The sequence below is a fragment of the Rana temporaria genome, chromosome 2 (assembly GCF_905171775.1).
Source record: "Rana temporaria chromosome 2, aRanTem1.1, whole genome shotgun sequence".
Classification (NCBI taxonomy): domain Eukaryota; kingdom Metazoa; phylum Chordata; class Amphibia; order Anura; family Ranidae; genus Rana; species Rana temporaria.
This window is the reverse complement of record NC_053490.1, coordinates 126,866,379-126,884,420: the sequence shown is the minus strand read 5'-3', so window position 1 is coordinate 126,884,420 and position 18,042 is coordinate 126,866,379. Positions and strand designations below refer to the sequence as shown.

Genomic DNA, 18,042 nt, shown 5'->3' with positions numbered 1-18,042 from the left:
CATTCCTGAGAGGGTGAACTCCATGCCAATTTTCAAAGAAAAAACCGGCATGGGTTCCCCCCCCAGGAGCATACCAGGCCCTTAGGTCTGGTATGGGTTGTAAGGAGACCCCCCCACGCCGAAAAATTGACGTAGGGGGTCCCCCTACAATCCATACCAGACCCGTATCCAAAGCACGCTACCCGGCCGGCCAGGAAGGGAGTGGGGACGAGCGAGCGCCCCCCCCCCCTCCTGAGCCGTGCCAGGCCGCATGCCCTCAACATGGGGGGGTTGGGTGCTCTGGGGCAGGGGGGCGCACTGCGGGCCCCCCCACCCCAGAGCACCCTGTCCCCATGTTGATGAGGACAGGACCTCTTCCCGACAACCCTTGCCATTGGTTGTCGGGGTCTGCGGGCGGAGGCTTATCGGAATCTGGGAGTCCCCTCAAATAAGGGGGCCCCCAGATACCGGCCCCCACCCTAAGTGAATGGATATGGGGTACATCGTACCCCTATCCATTCACCTGGAGGCAAAAAGTAAAATGTAGTAAACACACAACACAAGGCTTTTTAAAATATTTTATTATTCTGCTCCGGATGCCCCCCCTGTCTTCGTTATTAGCTCTATTTCCAGGGGGGGCTTCTTCTTCCGCTCTCCGGGGGTCTTCTCCGCTCTCCGGGGGTCTTCTCCGCTCTCCGGGGGGGCTTCTCCGGACTCCGGGGGGCTTCTTCCATCTTCTCCCCTCTTCCGCTCTTGACTCGGCGAACCCCGGTTCTTCTGCAGCTCTCCGGTGCCTTCTTCTTCAGCGCTGGCTGCCTGCTATGTTTGTGTGTTAGCTCGATTTCAAACAGGCAGCCGGCGCGGTCTTCTGTGGCGTCAGGGTCTTCTGGTCTTCTGTTCTTCCGATGTTGCCTCGTCGCCTGTTGTCGCTGTAATGATGGAAGCGCGCCTTGCATCACATTTATATAGGCATCACCGTCCCATCATGCTCCGGTAGGTACCCACGTGGTGGGTGCCTACCCACGTGCACCCACCACGTGGGTACCTGCCGGAGCATGATGGGATGGTGATGCCTATATAAATGGGATGCAAGGCGCGCTTCCATCATTACAGCGACAACCGGCGACGAGGCAACATCGGAAGAACAGAAGACCAGAAGACCCTGACGCCACAGAAGACCGCGCCGGCTGCCTGTTTGAAATCGAGCTAACACACAAACATAGCAGGCAGCCAGCGCTGAAGAAGAAGGCACCGGAGAGCTGCAGAAGAACCGGGGTTCGCCGAGTCAAGAGCGGAAGAGGGGAGAAGATGGAAGAAGCCCCCCCGGAGAGCGGAGAAGACCCCCGGAGAGCGGAGAAGACCCCCGGAGAGCGGAAGAAGAAGCCCCCCCTGGAAATAGAGCTAATAACGAAGACAGGGGGGGCATCCGGAGCAGAATAATAAAATATTTTAAAAAGCCTTGTGTTGTGTGTTTACTACATTTTACTTTTTGCCTCCAGGTGAATGGATAGGGGTACGATGTACCCCATATCCATTCACTTAGGGTGGGGGCCGGTATCTGGGGGCCCCCTTATTTGAGGGGACTCCCAGATTCCGATAAGCCTCCGCCCGCAGACCCCGACAACCAATGGCAAGGGTTGTCGGGAAGAGGTCCTGTCCTCATCAACATGGGGACAGGGTGCTCTGGGGTGGGGGGGCCCGCAGTGCGCCCCCCTGCCCCAGAGCACCCAACCCCCCCATGTTGAGGGCATGCGGCCTGGCACGGCTCAGGAGGGGGGGGGGGCGCTCGCTCGTCCCCACTCCCTTCCTGGCCGGCCGGGGTAGCGTGCTTTGGATACGGGTCTGGTATGGATTGTAGGGGGACCCCCTACGTCAATTTTTCGGCGTGGGGGGGTCTCCTTACAACCCATACCAGACCTAAGGGCCTGGTATGCTCCTGGGGGGGAACCCATGCCGGTTTTGAATTTAAAAATTGCCGTGGAGTTCTCCCTCAGGAATGCATACCAAATGCCGTCGCTGAAATGGGCCTTTACAAGGTTTGGCTAACTTTACACATTATAAATCCAGCCCTAATTTTGCGCCGGCAAATTCGGAACTTAGGCAGAAATCAAAGTGCTGAAATGCTTTGAAAATCTACTTAAGTCCTCATTTGCATACGCAAAGCTGGATTTCAATGAGAAATGCCCCCAGTGGCGGATGCGGTACTGCATCCTAAAATCTGACCGTGTAAGTGTCTTACACATGCCGGATTTTCTGCCTAACTTTGGAAAAAGCCTTTTGAGAATCGTTTCCAAAGTTAGGCACAGAGATACGCAGGCTGAACAGCAGTTAAGTCTGCGTATCTCTTTTGAGAATTTGGCCCAAGGTATATAATTGAACTGTGTGGTTCTATGAAATAACACACACAATAATGAAAATTAATAAATGCAAATAAAAGTCCTTGATTTAATAGTCCAGAAAGTGCCTTCAAGTGCAGTATGAAACTTAATTGCATTGCTCAGACAGCTTTGATACCCATCACCGCTTACAGATAAATCGAATAGATTGTTTAGGACTATTCTGCATCTATAAATATTATTTCACTAAATTGCTTGTTTTTCTGTTTATAGAATCCTCTTCTGGACTGACTGGGACTCCAGCATGCCACGTATTGAAGCTGCATCCATGAGTGGGGAGGGTCGGAGGACAATACATAAGGAGACTGGGTCAGGAGGTTGGCCAAATGGCCTCACTGTTGACTATCTGGAAGAACGTATTCTTTGGATAGATGCCAGGTACAACAATAATGCTTATCAAAAATTCACTTGTACAGTGAAGGTTGAAAAACCCATAGCAGCAAACATACTTACCTTTAGATTGCTGTAATGTAGACTTGACTAAACAATATTATTTTATGATAACTTTGGCATTTATCATGTCTGATATAGGCCAAAATGTCATATACATACTGTTAGAAGAGACTGTTCACTTTTAATTAAAGTGGTTGTAAACCCTCTTATATGCCCAGTGAAGTGAATGGCCTCAGCTGACAAACAGATATGAAACAAATCCCCCTACATAAGTTTTACTTGTTTATCTGCAGTTTTCTCGTCTCTACATCCCTTCAAAAGTGCAGAATTGTGATAAAATCATTCTCCAATTGTCCGTATCACAGAGTAGGGGGCAGAGAGCTGCAGTTTGTGTGTGAGAACTGGTTGGAGGAAAGGAACACGCCCCCCCTTCACACACAGCACAGGAACAAAGGAAGGACAGGGAGCTGTGTTGTGAATAGACCAACTGTGTGCTGAGATCCCTCCTCCCATTACAAATTTATCTCAAGTATTGAAAAAACTTGTCAGAAGTGACTCATGATGATAACAGAGGAACAAAGCACCAGAGAGTAACGGCACTTAGACACTACAGATATATGCTTTGTTCAGATTTTATGACTGAGGTTTACAATTAGCTGGATTCAGGTAGGGGCGCGCATCTTTGCGGCGGCGTAGCGTAGCGTATTTACACTACGCCGCTGTAAGTCAGAGAGGCAAGTACTGTATTCACAAAGTACTTACCTCCTACGTTACGGCAGCGTAGCGTGAATAGGCCGGCGTAAGCGCGCCTAATTCAAATGAGGATGTGGGGGGCGTGTTTTATGCATATTAACTGTGACCCGACGTGATTGACGTTTTTTACGAACAGCGCATGCGCCGTCCATGTACATATCCCAGTGTGCATTGGGGCAAAGTACGCCGCAAGGACGTATTGGTTTCGACGTGGACGTAAATTACGTCCAGCCCTATTCATGGATGACTTACGAAAACAACGTAAAAATTACAATTTTCGACGCGGGAACGACGGCCATACTTAACATTGGCTACGCCACCTAGGGGGCATCTTTATCTTTAGGCGGCGTATCGCTTACGGAAACGGCGTATCTTTACTGCGATGGACGCACGTACGTTCGTAAATAGGCGTATCTAGTTATTTACATATGTTAAGCCGAAGTCAATGGAAGCGCCACCTAGGGGCCAGCCTAAATATTGCACCCTAAGATACGACGGTGCATGCTGTCATATCTTAGATAGGTTTAAGTGTAACTCAGTTTGAGAATACACTTAAACTTAGGACGGTGCAGATTCAGAGTTAGGTCGGCGTATTTACTGATTTATGTCCACATTAGAGGTGAAAAGACTGCTCCATGGATGTACAGTTCTAATATAAACACCTGTGTAATAGACTTTGCAGTCCAGTGCATCATCTACTGTAGATGCCTTATGTGGTAGTTCTTATTTCAGTGATTGTTAAGATGGCATACAACATGGAGTTGAAATGCTAACTTATAACAAGATGGAGTCACCGGACACTATTTACCCATGATTTAGAAATGAACTATAAGTGAACCGTTGTTTACCTCCTCTTGTGTTCTGAATTATTTTTACTACTTTTAGCCTTATCTAGCCAATGTAGGAATAAGAGGATGTCTGTACCACTAGGCCCGGGATGGTAGCTATTGTTACTGATGTGTGGGATGATGGTTAGAAGCAGGTGGATAGGAAAGGACATAAGGCCTTTTGCCTTTGGCTAAGATGCTTTCTTTTATAATGAGGGTTTCTTTCATGTTATTTTAATTATCACTTTGGCTGATATACAAAAACCATTAGTATGCAAGCGTCATTTATCCGCAGTTATCGCCTTTTATCATTTATGTGACATTTACAATGTTATCTCAGATAATCAGAATTTCCCATGGATGTGTGTCTGAGATAGAGAATAGTGAGAATAGGATAGACTAGATGCTATGTGATAGACAGGATACGTAATGGACAATATAGAATAGAAACTGTTTGTTTAATCTTGTACTTTGTCACTCTGCCTTTGATGCTTTGTGATCCTGTGTACACTGCTATTTACTCAGTAAATAATACATAGACTAAAGCTATATCTGTGTGGATGTGCTTCATTGCGAGGTGATTCTTAACATATGTTCATAGATGGCCCTATTTTCTGTGGACATGCTGTGACATAATAGAAAGCTAAGCTTGTAACATATTTGGAAGCCTTATGCCCTAATATGGTGGAAGACTGTCTATGAACTTTGTGCTACTTGATAAAATGGATGACAGGGCATGTAACTGATGCATTGGAGATGTAGTCCAACATGAACCATCTCTAAACTTCACTTAAGAAAAAGTTTGGATAGTCTACATTAATATTGAATGGATATGTTTTTAATATTGAATGGCAATGTTTTATTATTATTATCATTATACAGGTTTTGTATAGCGTAAACCGTTTACGCAACAAGGGCAGATGGTACAGTTATGCCGCGTACACACAATCGGTTTGTCTGATGAAAACGGTCTGATGGATCGTTTTCATCAGACAAACCGATCGTGTGTGGGCCCCATCCTTTTTCTTTCTTTCTATCGGTGAAAAAACGTAGAACCTGTTTTAAAATTATCTGATGGTTGAAAAACCGATAGAAAAAAAACGATCGTCTGTGAGGAAATCCATTGGTTAAAAATCAACGCATGCTCATAATCAAGTCGACGCATACTCGGAAGCATTGAACTTCATTTTTCTCAGCACGTCGTTGTGTTTTACCTCACCGCGTTCTGACACGATCGGTTTTTTAACTGATGGAGTGTAGGCAAGACTGATGAAAGTCAGCTTCACCGGATATCTGATGAAAAAATCCATCAGACCGTTTTTCATCGGATGACCTGATGGTGTGTACAGGGCATAACAATATAGATTCTGTTTTTCATGTAATGAATGATTTATGTAATTTTTTCCTCAACATATATTTAAAGGAATGGCTGGATAAATGTATGTCCATTTTTCAATGTTGAACTGAGGATGAAAGCTTGATTTGTGTGTTCTAAGCGTGATACATTGTTATAGCTCTTTTTACTTCTCAGATCAGATGCAATTTACTCAGCGAAGTATGATGGCAGCGGACACATCGAAGTACTGAAAGGCCATGAGTATCTGTCTCATCCTTTTGCTGTCACACTGTATGGCGGAGAGGTGTACTGGACAGATTGGAGGACCAACACCTTGGCAAAGGCAAACAAATGGACTGGCCAGAATGTGACAGTTGTACAGCGCACAAACACTCAGCCCTTTGATCTTCAGGTTTATCATCCATCCCGACAGCCACAAGGTAAACGCGTACATTGTTTTTTAGAATACATATTGCATAATCATGTACATAATCATTTACATAATCATGTACTTCAGCATGCTAAGACTTCAAATGAGTTACCATGAATACAATTCTGCACTGGCAGAGTCAGTGTTGGTAGTTAATATGATACAATACGATTATCTAGTGGAGCAAAATTCCTAGCAGCTCCAACATGAGGAATTGTGTATGCTTTACTTGTGAGGTCATATAGATGTTTTTCCAGATTTTGCCCTATAGCATTTGTTTCAGAAAATGTGACAATTTTTTCTTCTATTTTAAATGCTTAGCTCCAAATCCATGTGCAGAAAATGATGGGAGAGGGCCCTGCAGCCATTTGTGCCTTATTAACTACAACCAGACATTCGCCTGTGCATGTCCACATCTTCTGAAACTCTCTCCTGACAAAAAGACCTGCATTGGTAAGTTTATGAGTTTATATGGATCCACATGCTGCAAAAACATTTGTAGCTTCATACCCTGGCATCTGGGCTATGTTTGTAGTGCGTTACATAGCAGGGTTCACAGCAAGTAGGCATGCTAAAATGGTTAAATAGTCTTTTTTTTATAAATGATGTGGTTTATAAATATAAATGTATTTAAAACCAAAATGAAGTCTCTTAACATTTCGCTGGCTATGCAGTAATGAATATGCCCCCTTTTTATCATCGAAGTGCCGCCACAAGGGTTAAAAACACCTGTGGTGTCAGCACATAGAAGAGCTAGTCCACAACTCACACACTAGTTCTGCAGTCTAGCATGCCCCAATGAAAGGCATAATGAGCTAGTATGGATGATGCAGAAAGACCACTGCTTCCACATGAAATGGAATGCTGAATGCTGGGAATAGGCTAATTTCTTCCTTGCATAGCTGTAGTTCCAGTGAAACAAATAGCGCTTTGATAGGCTGTTTGTTACACTCTGAGTTGATTCATTTAGTTAAAGTTAACTTTAGTTGGGCTTTCATAATAACTTGCGTTTGTAGACTAAGCTATTGTAGACTAGTTTCTTTTGGACAATGCTTTCCAAAAAGTTGCAGGTAGAGTATTTCAGACAGTATCAATCTCTTATCAGCATTGAAATGCAGTTTCTGCCTGAATTGTTTAGCAGAATTCACCAGCATAACTTGATGGTCCTATATAGAAATGTGTGCATGATATTTTTTGTACCTCTTTCAGAGTCTAGAAGGTTCCTGTTGTATGCTCGCCAGATGGAAATCCGAGGGGTGGATATTGACAACCCATATTACAACTACATAATTTCTTTTACTGTCCCCGATATTGACAATGTCACTGTTGTGGATTATGATGCCTACGAACAACGTATCTACTGGTCAGATGTCCGTACTCAGACCATCAAGAGGGCTTTTATCAATGGCACAGGCGTGGAGACTGTTGTGTCTGCTGGTAAGGGCTTCAGGCCTTTTTTAAATGTGAATTTGATAGTTGTATGGTGTTGTACATTGAATATTTGTAATGCCAAAATACATGCTCGCAAATAACAACACTACTATTGGAATGATGCTTTCAGATCTGCCCAACGCCCATGGACTGGCTGTTGACTGGGTGTCTCGTAATCTCTACTGGACAAGCTATGATGCCAATAAGAAGCAAATCAATGTGGCTCGTTTGGATGGATCATTCAAGAATGCAGTCATTCAGGGTTTGGATAAACCACACTGCCTTGTAGTTAATCCACTTGAAGGGTATGCCTTTTTGTTTTCTTTGCTTAATACCATCCATTAAATAGAACTATAGGCAAAGCTTTATTTTTTCATCTTGGATAGAGTAGAGTAGGGTAGGGTTTTAATCCCTGTCAGATTTTTTTTTTTTTTTTACACATCTGTGTCTTATTTAGGGAGAGTTACCTTCCCTTCCTGTTCCATAGTCAAAACAGGAAGTGAGTGTAAATAAGGGGAATTCATTGGGGCTCCTCAGGTCACCAGATATAGTGTCCTCGTTGGAAGATTTCCCCTATTACTTTTCTGAGGACAACCCAAAAGTTGGGATTTTCCTTTCACTTTTACTTTCAATGATCATGGTAAACAGGACAAATAGAGAGGGTGAATCTTATTGATGGGGACACAGACAGCAATAAAAACTAGGTGCTTTAATATCCTAAATAGAAAAGGGAAAAAACACGGGACTTCAAGAATGACCACCAGGTAAAAGTATTACCAGATGAACTTAATTAAATCAATATTTATTACAAACTGATTAAAAAGACCATATTTTCACATAGTAATATAACAGTAAATAATTTCACAAGCAGTTGTCCTAGTCTCGCGAATGATCTGGTTCTTCAGGACCGTATCGTGTATATAGTTCTGAAAAAGTGGATCGTCTGAGAAATGTGTAGATTTATTAGGACAAATGCTTGTGAAAATAAGTTTAATACTGTTATATTACTATGTGGAATTATGGTCTTTTTAATAAGTTTGTAATAAGTATGAATTTTATTATATTCCTCTACTTTTTTTACCTGGTGGTCATCCTTGGAGTCCAATTTATTTCTCCTTTTTCTATTTATGCAATTTTTGGGGGGAGATGACCCCTGAGTAATTATGAAGAGCTTGATTTCTATGTCTATTGTCCACATGTTCTGCTATATATCTCTATATTTAGATATATATGTATATCTATATATATCCAGTGTTCTAATACCCTCTCCATAAAAATAAAAAAAACGAACAGCGTTTTGGTTATACTTTAAGATATATTAAAATATTAAGTTCATGGAGAAGTACAGCCTTAAAGGGTAGTAGTTTGCCTGTCCATCTCAGTCCACTTTATGTTTCCCAACATAATAAAAAATCTTTGTCTAGGTTTTTTCTTCTGTCAGTTGCCTTCATCTTCCTTTTATAAGATGCTGGACTCGTAGAACGGCAGAGAGGTGGCACTCGTGAGCAGGGCAGGCTACATTTGGAAGAAATTGTTGCACATACACATATGTGTTTTTTTTTTATTAACACTCCCTTAAATACACATAAGCACTTTACTACCCACTAAAATCTGCAGCCAGCAGGCACGCACGTTATCTTTTTTTTTTTTGGTTGGTTGTATGTGGGGAGGGGGTTAGTCAGGATTTGAATATTCTTCCCAGAATATACAGTAACTGCTTTATTATTATTATTATTATTAATTCAGCTGCCTTTTATAGGATTTCCCTACAGAAGTGCCTTTGTCTGGTACTGTATCTGAACAGTGGGTTATAAAGGCAAATCTTCCACTATCTGCTCAACTAATTGAAAGTTACCAAATCTAGTTACTATGTGATGCACAAGTCTCATAAAGTAAACACATTCCCTTTTCTTCCCTGCCTGAGCCATATCCCTAATTTGTGTCTTACAGTGAGGGAAAAATGTTTTTGATCCCCTGTTGATTTTGTACGTTTGCCCACTGACAAAGAAAAGATTAGTCTATTATGTTAATGGTAGGTTTATTTTAGAGTAAAAATAGACAGAATAACAACAACAATATCCAGAAAAGCATATTTCAAAAAAAGTTATAAATTGCTTTCTATTTAGAAGAGTGAAAAAATTTGACTCCCAGGAATCTTCTATACAGGTAATGAGCCGAGATTAGGATCACTCTCTTAAAGGGAGTGCTCCTAATCCTAGCTTGTTACACGTATAGAAGATATCTGTCCACAGAAACCATCGATCAGATTCCAATCTCTCCACCATGGCCAGGACCAAAGAGCTGTCCAAGGATGTCATGAACAAGATTGTAGACCTGCACAACTCTGGAATGGACTACAAGATCATTGCTAAGCAGCTTGGTGAGAGGGTGACAACAGTTGGTTTGATTATTTGCAAATGGAGGAAACACATCATAACTGTCAATCTCCCTCGACCTGGGGCTCCATACAATATATCACCTTGTGGACTTTCAATGATCATGAGAATGGTGAGGAATCGGCCCAGAACTACATGGGAGAATCTTGTCAATGATCTCAAGGCAGCTGGGACCATAGTGACCAAGAAAACAATTGGTAACACGTTAGGCCTTGAAGGACTGAAATCCTGCAGAGCCCACAAGGTCCCCCTGCTCAAGAAAGCACATGTACAGGCCCATCTGAAGTTTGCTAATGAACATCTGAATAATTCAGAGAACTAGGTGAACGTGTTGTGGTCAGATGAGATCAAAATCAAGCTATTTGGCTTCAGCTCAATTTGCTATGTTTGGAGGAGCAATGCTTCCCCAAGAACACCATCCCCACCATCAAACATGGAGGTGGAAACATTGTGCTTTGGGTGTGTTTTTTTGCTAAGGTGACAGGACACCCTCACCACATCAAAGGGACGATGGACGGGGCCTTGTACCTTCAAACCTTGGGTGAGAACCTCCTTCCCTCAGCCAGGGCATTATAAATGGGTCGTGGATGGGTCTTGCAGCATGACAATGACCCAAAACACACTGCAAAGGCAGCAAAGGAGTGGCTCATGAAGAAGCATATTAAGGTCCTTGGGTGGCCTAGCCAGTCTCCAGACCCTAATCCCATAGAAAATATGTGGAGGGAGCTGAAGGTTCGAGTTGCCAAACTCCAGCCTTGAAACCTTAATGACTTGGAAAAGATCTGGAAAGAGGAGTGGGACAAAATCCCTCCTGAGATGTGTGCAAACCTGGTGGCTAGCTACAAGAAACCTCTGAGTGCCAACACGGGTTTTGCCGCCAAGTACCAAGTCATGTTTTGCGAAGGGGTCAAATACTTTTTTCAATTCAAATCAATTTATAACTTTTTTGAAATGCGTTTTTCTGGACATTTTTGTTGGTATTCTGTCTCTCACTGTTAAAATAAACCTACCATTAAAATTATAGACTGATCATTTCTTTGTCAGTGGGCAAACATACAAAATCAGCAGGAGATCCAATACTTTTTTCCCTTCCCTGTACCTGCTCCCTCTTCCAGACGCTACAGACTACAGTGGGAGAGTGTCAGCAACAGAGGCAGTGTTGTCAATTTAAAAGCAATGGGAAGGACTAGGTGTAGCCAGGTGCCGATTGACGAGCTACAGACTAAGAATTGGCAGTGGCAGTGCGAATAACTATGCCACCCTCACCATCTCATCCCACTGTAGTTCAAGATGGCTCTATAAGATATAACAGTTTTGTATCTATTTAGTGATATTAGTTGGTTGACTTGGAGTTTTTACAACAGTCTCCATCATCAATTCATAGTAGTCTAGAAGAGCATCTGGAGCACAGGTCTTATATTTAGTGGTTTGGATGCTGCTGGATTGTAAGCTTTCCAGTCATAAAAAAAAAAAAAAAACCTGGTTAAATCCCTAATGACGTTCATGATGACAGAGGCAGTTCCATTAGTTGAATTTTTACACTCGCACACATACACACACACATACTTATATCTGTAGGAGAAAGTGACAACTTCCCGTCCTGCCTTTTTTTTTTTTTTCAGTCTGGCTGGCCTGCATGTGGGGGTGGACCACATCAGTTTCCAGTAATATAGAAATAAGCAAAGCCATGTGTGTGGGAGAGTTGGGTTCATTACGGGAATTTAATGTGAGGAAATGGTGGATCAGACATGGTGATAATGTCACGCAGACCCCAGGACAGATCCAAGAATTCTCTGGCTGCCCTTAAGCTTTTTTGTATAGAAGTTTAGACTTTCTTTTTTCCTAACCCTCCTACACTTGGAATTCATTGAAAAACTGTATGTGTAACAAACATGCAAGAAACTGTATGTGTTCCACCAGTTAACATGCAGAAACCTGATATTAATGTAGTCCAGCTGCTGGGCTTATTTGGCTGAATAGGTGTGCACACTAGGCATTTGGGGAAAGAATGTGTTTTGCATTGATAAACAATGAAAGGTTTGTATGAATGGGCAGCAATCTGCATTCTTGATAACAGGATCTGCTATTTATTGTGGCAGAAATAAGATTGCGGGAATGGTGAGCAATGCCATTGCATGTTCTTTTTCTCCAAAGTTATGAGTAATCGATAATGAACTCAGTGAACTTGTCTCGGACTATTAGAGAGAAGAAGGTAGCACACAATACGAAGTAAGACTATTCTATTATTAGCAGGAGCATAAAAATTGCATGAAGAACCTTGTGGCTCTTATTGGCCTTGGGTTCTTAGCATTAGGAGCCTGGCACTGGTAGATTTCAGTGCTGGATTCTTGATTCCAAGAAAAAGCGAATCTCCGCTAACACTAACTTGAAAGAGATCATTAAAGTATATCTAAAGCCTAGACATTTTTTTTATTATTTGGATCGAGTAGAGAAAGGTCAACATCTTGCCAGGTTTTGTTGCCAGCCTTGAGAGAATTGCCTTAATGTCCTGTAAACTCAGCAGGAAGTAAGAAGAGATCTCTCCAAAATAAAGGAAATCCCTTCTTAAAGCGGATCTCCCATGCAAATAAGTTTTTTTTTGGGGGGGAGTTAAATAGCCAATAGCAAGACTTCAAAAAACTCACATTTCTCGTGTCCAATGTCCACGCCACTCTGTTTCTGTCTGGAATATACACTTCTATTCCCTTCGGTCCGCCGTTGCCATTTAAGTGTGGGCATTAGAATCCCACGAGCAGGGACTTCTTGGTTGCGCGCTCGCAGCGGCGTCAGCGTCTCTGTTGCTGTGACAACGGCAGGCATTACCGCCCCTGATGTTAACCCAGCCTCATAGACCAATACAGCTCATTAGAAACGGACTACAAGTGAATCGCGCGATCACAAGGGAGCTATGACTCAAGCTCCCAGAACACACTGCGCCGTGCAGGAAATGAGGAAATTCCCGAGAAAAACCCGAAGGCTGCAGACCGGAAGGAGCTATATTATATCTGGTACTGTACATTTATTAAAAAAAATCTCAGTTTGGGCAATGTTTAGGAGCAACTGTAATATTGAGATTATGTTGCGATTCGGGTGGAGCTCCGCTTTAAGAAGCTGTAATTGGAGCATCAGAAGATTTCTCTATTCCTGTTCTGGTAACAACTCAGAATTTAGGCTGTTGCCTTATTTTCAGTTATTTTCAGTTCAGGTGACATTAGTCACTAGCACACATAGAGAGGGGAAATCTCCCCATTGGGAACATGGACATACAGTAAAACCTTGGATTGCGAACATAATTTGTTACAGAAACCTTCATTAAATGTAAAGATTTTGCTAGACTTAGCAACTTTTATACTCCGTTGTGACGTGAGGCTACTTGTATATCAAGACATCGCTTGTATATCAAGTAAAAATGTATTTAAATATTTTGCTTGTCTTGCAAAACGCTCTCAAACCAAATTATTCTCAAGCCAAGGTTTTACTGTAAATGAAATTCTGGCATAGGTTCTACCCCTATTCCACTCAAAACTAAAAACAAGTTTTGCATTTATATACACCTTACCACCTATACAAATTAACTTCAATTGCCATAATTGTGAACACATGCCTTAAACCTAAGTTAAGCCCTTAACGTCCACCTACCCTGTAGCCCCTAGTGTAGTCCTGAACATAATTACTTCTCACCCTAAGTCTGACCATAGAAGGATCAAAATTCAGCCAGTTTAGCAGGACCTGGCTGATTTTGGCTCAGTTTATGGGCAGGCTGGTTGCACTGAAAATCATTGTATTCTGATGGCAGGAAAACCTCCTGCTTTCAGAATACAATAGCACTTTAGGAAGGATTTACACACAGTGTTGATGGGGGAATCAAGTGTTTTTCTTTCCTTCAACCCATGGGTGAAGGAAAGAAAATTGCATAATCCAAGACGTGCTTAACTCTCTTACCAGTTTTTACTTACCTAAAATGCTAATAATTACTCAATGGTGACAACCAAAGTTATAGCACCAAGAACGAATGATCCGCTTTTGGGACCCTTAACTGTAAATAAGATCTTGGCATTCTTTCTTCACCCTTTCTTGGAGGAGACAGTCTAGGACCCAATGAGTTTAAAGTTGATCACCAAGAAAAAATATATTTTGTCTTGTGCTGTTTAAAAGTCAGTTACCTCGAATTATGATAATTGTAGGTCTTCATCCATGCTGTGCAGTTTCAAACTCATAGTTTCGCTGACTCTGGAATCTGCAGGCAGCCTTATTTTTCCAGTGCTGATGAAGAGCTGCAACAGTGAAGGATTATGTCTATCCCCACCCCCACCCCCTTATTTCCCCCTCGCCTTACACATTCACAAAATAGCCTTGTATTCTGTGAATGGACAAGTGGAGATCCTGTTCATTCTCCCCCTCCTGCCTCCTTGTCCATTCACAAAAATGCCTTGTATTCTTATTTATTTAACAGAGTGCAAGGCAAAGAAAAAATTCAGCAGTTCAGCTTTAAGGTTGGAGAAAAATAAAAAATTGAGAATTTACTATATAGTGCAAACATGGAGAGTAGGAACCATATATAAAGTCATGAAATTGTATTATACATCATATTTAAAAAAGAGAAACCACATGTATGCAAATTAATAGTTAAGAATCAGTAATGTAGTTGTGCTTATGGATAGAGTAAACCATATTGTATATATTCATACAGCAATTGTTGATATGCGTCATAAATTATAGCGCTGATTATTGGTCCTCGTGTCAACACATTTCGCAAGAATTGCTTCATCAGGACACATGAAAACATTATAGTAGTTATCTAAAAAAGAACAATGATAATTAAACTTTATACAGAACAAACATTATATTATATACAGGTGCACTCTTTACATGAAATGTACCTTAGTACCAAAGTATCTGTGCGCAAAGAACCCCCTGGGCGGGCATCGGAGCACAAAAGGCAGCCCACTGGGAAATGGAGCACATAGGATAAACCACTGGTGTGTCTATATAGAAAAGAATTTCAGAGAATATATAACCCCAACGATTGTGAGAACAAAAACGAACATACAAAAAAAAAAATCTAACAATCTAATCTAAAATCTATTCAAAACTAACACATGTGGGTAACTGCATGTGTCAGATAGGAAGGGGCCCTGATCATGAATTGAGATGTTTTTTACTAGGAAGGAAAGGAGACCGCAAAAATGTGAAAATATGAGACTTGTATCTATTGTCAATAAGATATTTGACTATATAGTTAGCAATGCAGTAAAATACCTCCGTACATGTGCTTGTTGTAGGAAAACTATTAAAGGGGGCACCCTGTTAGTCAGGAAGTGACCCAAGTTTAGTTAGTAGCTTGGATGAGCAGAGGATTTGTGTTTCTTTTACTAGATTTCTAGCACACCAGTTGATCTTCGATCTTTGATTCACAGTGAGATGAATCCAGTAGTGTAGGAGTTGACCAAAGTATAGCAGCCACTCAGAACAGTTTATATCGAAGGGAGGTGGGATAACCAGGGGGGGTTCCGGGTTAATAAAAATGAAACCAACAAAGATAAAAGTAAAAAGGATACAATTACCGGCTATGGTTACAACTGTGGGGAAAGAGGAAGTAGGGAGGAGGAATGTTGATGACCATTTGTATACATATATATTTTTTATTATTGCCTCAGTAGTTGTGATCCTGATGGTTTGTTCAGAGTAAGCAATGAAAACAAAGAGAAGATGTTCTGAGTAAAATAATAGAATCTTTGTATAGCGGTACTATATGAAATGTTGTTCTACTATCTTTGTGAAAGAAAATATTTAAAAATAAAGAATTTATAAAAAAAGAACAGTTTATATCATATACTGCAGTGTGTACATTTTTATCGCTATTTTGCGATGTATTTATTGACTGAGCCCTTATAATTACTTTCTTTTTATAAAAAGACAAATAACATCTGAAAACAATGAGCCACAATGCAGTCCTATATTACTGCAACTTCAGTCATATCTGTGGTTCCTAATAGTTTCATCATCTTCCTATCTCCTCTAAGCAAGCATCATTGTACTACCACTGCAATCTTTCTATAGAGAATAGCCATATTCCTAAATATTTTGCATTGGCGTTACGGATAAGTTCATGTGAGGTAATTGCCTCGGGGTGAATCATGTCTTGCACTGGGCACACACTGCAGTTAGTCAGAACTTTAATATTCAGTTTGTTTTTTCCAGGAAGATGTATTGGACAGATGGTGACAATATCAGCATGGCAAACATGGATGGCACAGAGCGTCAAATCCTGTTCACCGATCAGAAGGGACCAGTTGGTAAGAGATTTTTACCGTATATAACTACCTCATCCACGCTTGTATGCTTCCTGCTCTCACTTGTGTGCAGATTTAATGTAACATCTGCTGCCATGCTTCTCACTAGAATGGGTTTAGCTTTTACAGCTGGCCAGAGCATACAGCCTTATTTAAATGTTTGCACGTGCTACTTTTTTATTTTAAAATTTTGGGTTTCTTCACAGCATTGTGATGTGTTAAGCAGCCTCTTGTCATTAAAAGGAAGTAAACCCTGATGGGTTTTACTTCCTCTTTATTCACCTGCAAAGTAAAAGCATAATGGGCTAGTATGCATCGCGTACTAGCCCATTATGTGGCACTTGACTGCAAACAAAGCCTGGAATGTCCACACTATCCCCGCTGAAGGAAGCATCCATCTCCGCCCTCTTTCTTCCGGGGCGTCACTCCTGTGCATGCGTGTGAGAGTCACCAGTCACGGCACACGCTGGGAAAGAATCGACACAGAGGGTCGTTTATTCACTGCGCATGCGCCGATGACCTCATCGGCACACTACAAGTTAAATATCTCCTAAACGGCGCACGTTTAGGAGATATTTTCAGTACATATAGGTGAGGCTTATTATAGGCTTAACTATATGTAAAAAAGTCTCAGGGGGGTTACACTTATATATAAAGTAAAGTCATTGTGTGGTGCCTATCAGCACGGCTTGTCTCCTGCTGCCCATATGCAGTTGCTTCCTGTCTACATGCATTCAGATCATTTCTGCACGTGGAACTTGCCTGTGCAATTTTCGTGAGCCCTTTTTATACTCCATTAGAAAAGCATGTGACTGGGTAAAATGACTCTGTAACAGCAAGTGCAAGACAAGGACCTTCATGGCACCAAGAATCATTTTATTGAAAGCTAAACATTTAACACTTTTTAAAATTACTTAAATATATTTTTCTTTATCGTTACATCACGGGACACAGAGCGGCATTCATTACTATATGGGTTATATGGAGTACCTTCAGGTGTAGACACTGGCAATCTTCAAACAGGAAATGCCCCTCCCTATATAACCCCCTCCCATAGGAGGAGTACCTCAGTTTTTACGCCAGTGTCTTAGGTGTTAGTCATGGTTTAGCTTGCCTCCGCATCCTTGGGATTAGGTGAGCTACCGGTTCTGTCCAAAAAAGCCTGCGCGCTAAAGTGGTCAGTAACCGGACCCCAAACCCTTGGGGTATAGCCCATAATGCTTTCTTTTTAAGAGAGCTGGACCCTGGGCCCAGAACTTAGAAACCTTTGGGGCGCCTAATGTTTTCTGTTTGCCAGGGTGCTGTATGGGCCCAGGACAGTGGATCCTTCATGGAAGAAGAAGGTTCCCAGGGCCTGAAGGTCTAGACATCCCCACGGAGATGGGGGAAGATTGGACCTCTTGCTTGGCAAAGTCCTGCGGCATGGAGCAGGTAAGTAAGGGGAAAAACCTGCGGGGCTTGGCTCTTAGCAAGTTTTTTCTGGGAGGTCACAGGGGACATGCCTAAAGGTTATGCATTGCATCTGGCAAACCAGTCACATATCATGAAGATAGGATGGCTCTATATGTTATAGTTCCCCATAAAAGGTGACCTCCCTGGTAGTGTTGTAAAAGCTGTGAGTGGGGCCTTTTATGTACAAGTGTATGTGTGTGTCAGAGAGCTATGCTTACCTGCAAGCCTCCAGGCGATGCTCTATCCAGTCCTCTCCCTCATGCCTGCAAGGCAGGCAAAACGCTGACCTCCTCGTGTGTTCACAGGCCTGCGGCTGCAGGAACAGAGAGGCCCTTCCTCCCAACCCCCCCCCCCCC

General features: G+C 42.1%; 1 protein-coding gene across 1 annotated transcript in view; it reads left to right on the top strand.

The window, feature by feature from the left end:
• The window catches only part of LRP1 (LDL receptor related protein 1), a 447,299-nt gene that overhangs the window by 297,105 nt on the left and 132,152 nt on the right, over positions 1-18,042 (top strand). Inside the window, exons 26-31 of the mRNA XM_040340947.1 lie at positions 2,589-2,753; positions 5,880-6,124; positions 6,436-6,567; positions 7,324-7,551; positions 7,676-7,850; positions 16,143-16,237. Coding sequence (XP_040196881.1) covers positions 2,589-2,753; positions 5,880-6,124; positions 6,436-6,567; positions 7,324-7,551; positions 7,676-7,850; positions 16,143-16,237 — 1,040 coding nt within the window. The remainder of the gene's footprint in view (positions 1-2,588; positions 2,754-5,879; positions 6,125-6,435; positions 6,568-7,323; positions 7,552-7,675; positions 7,851-16,142; positions 16,238-18,042) is intronic.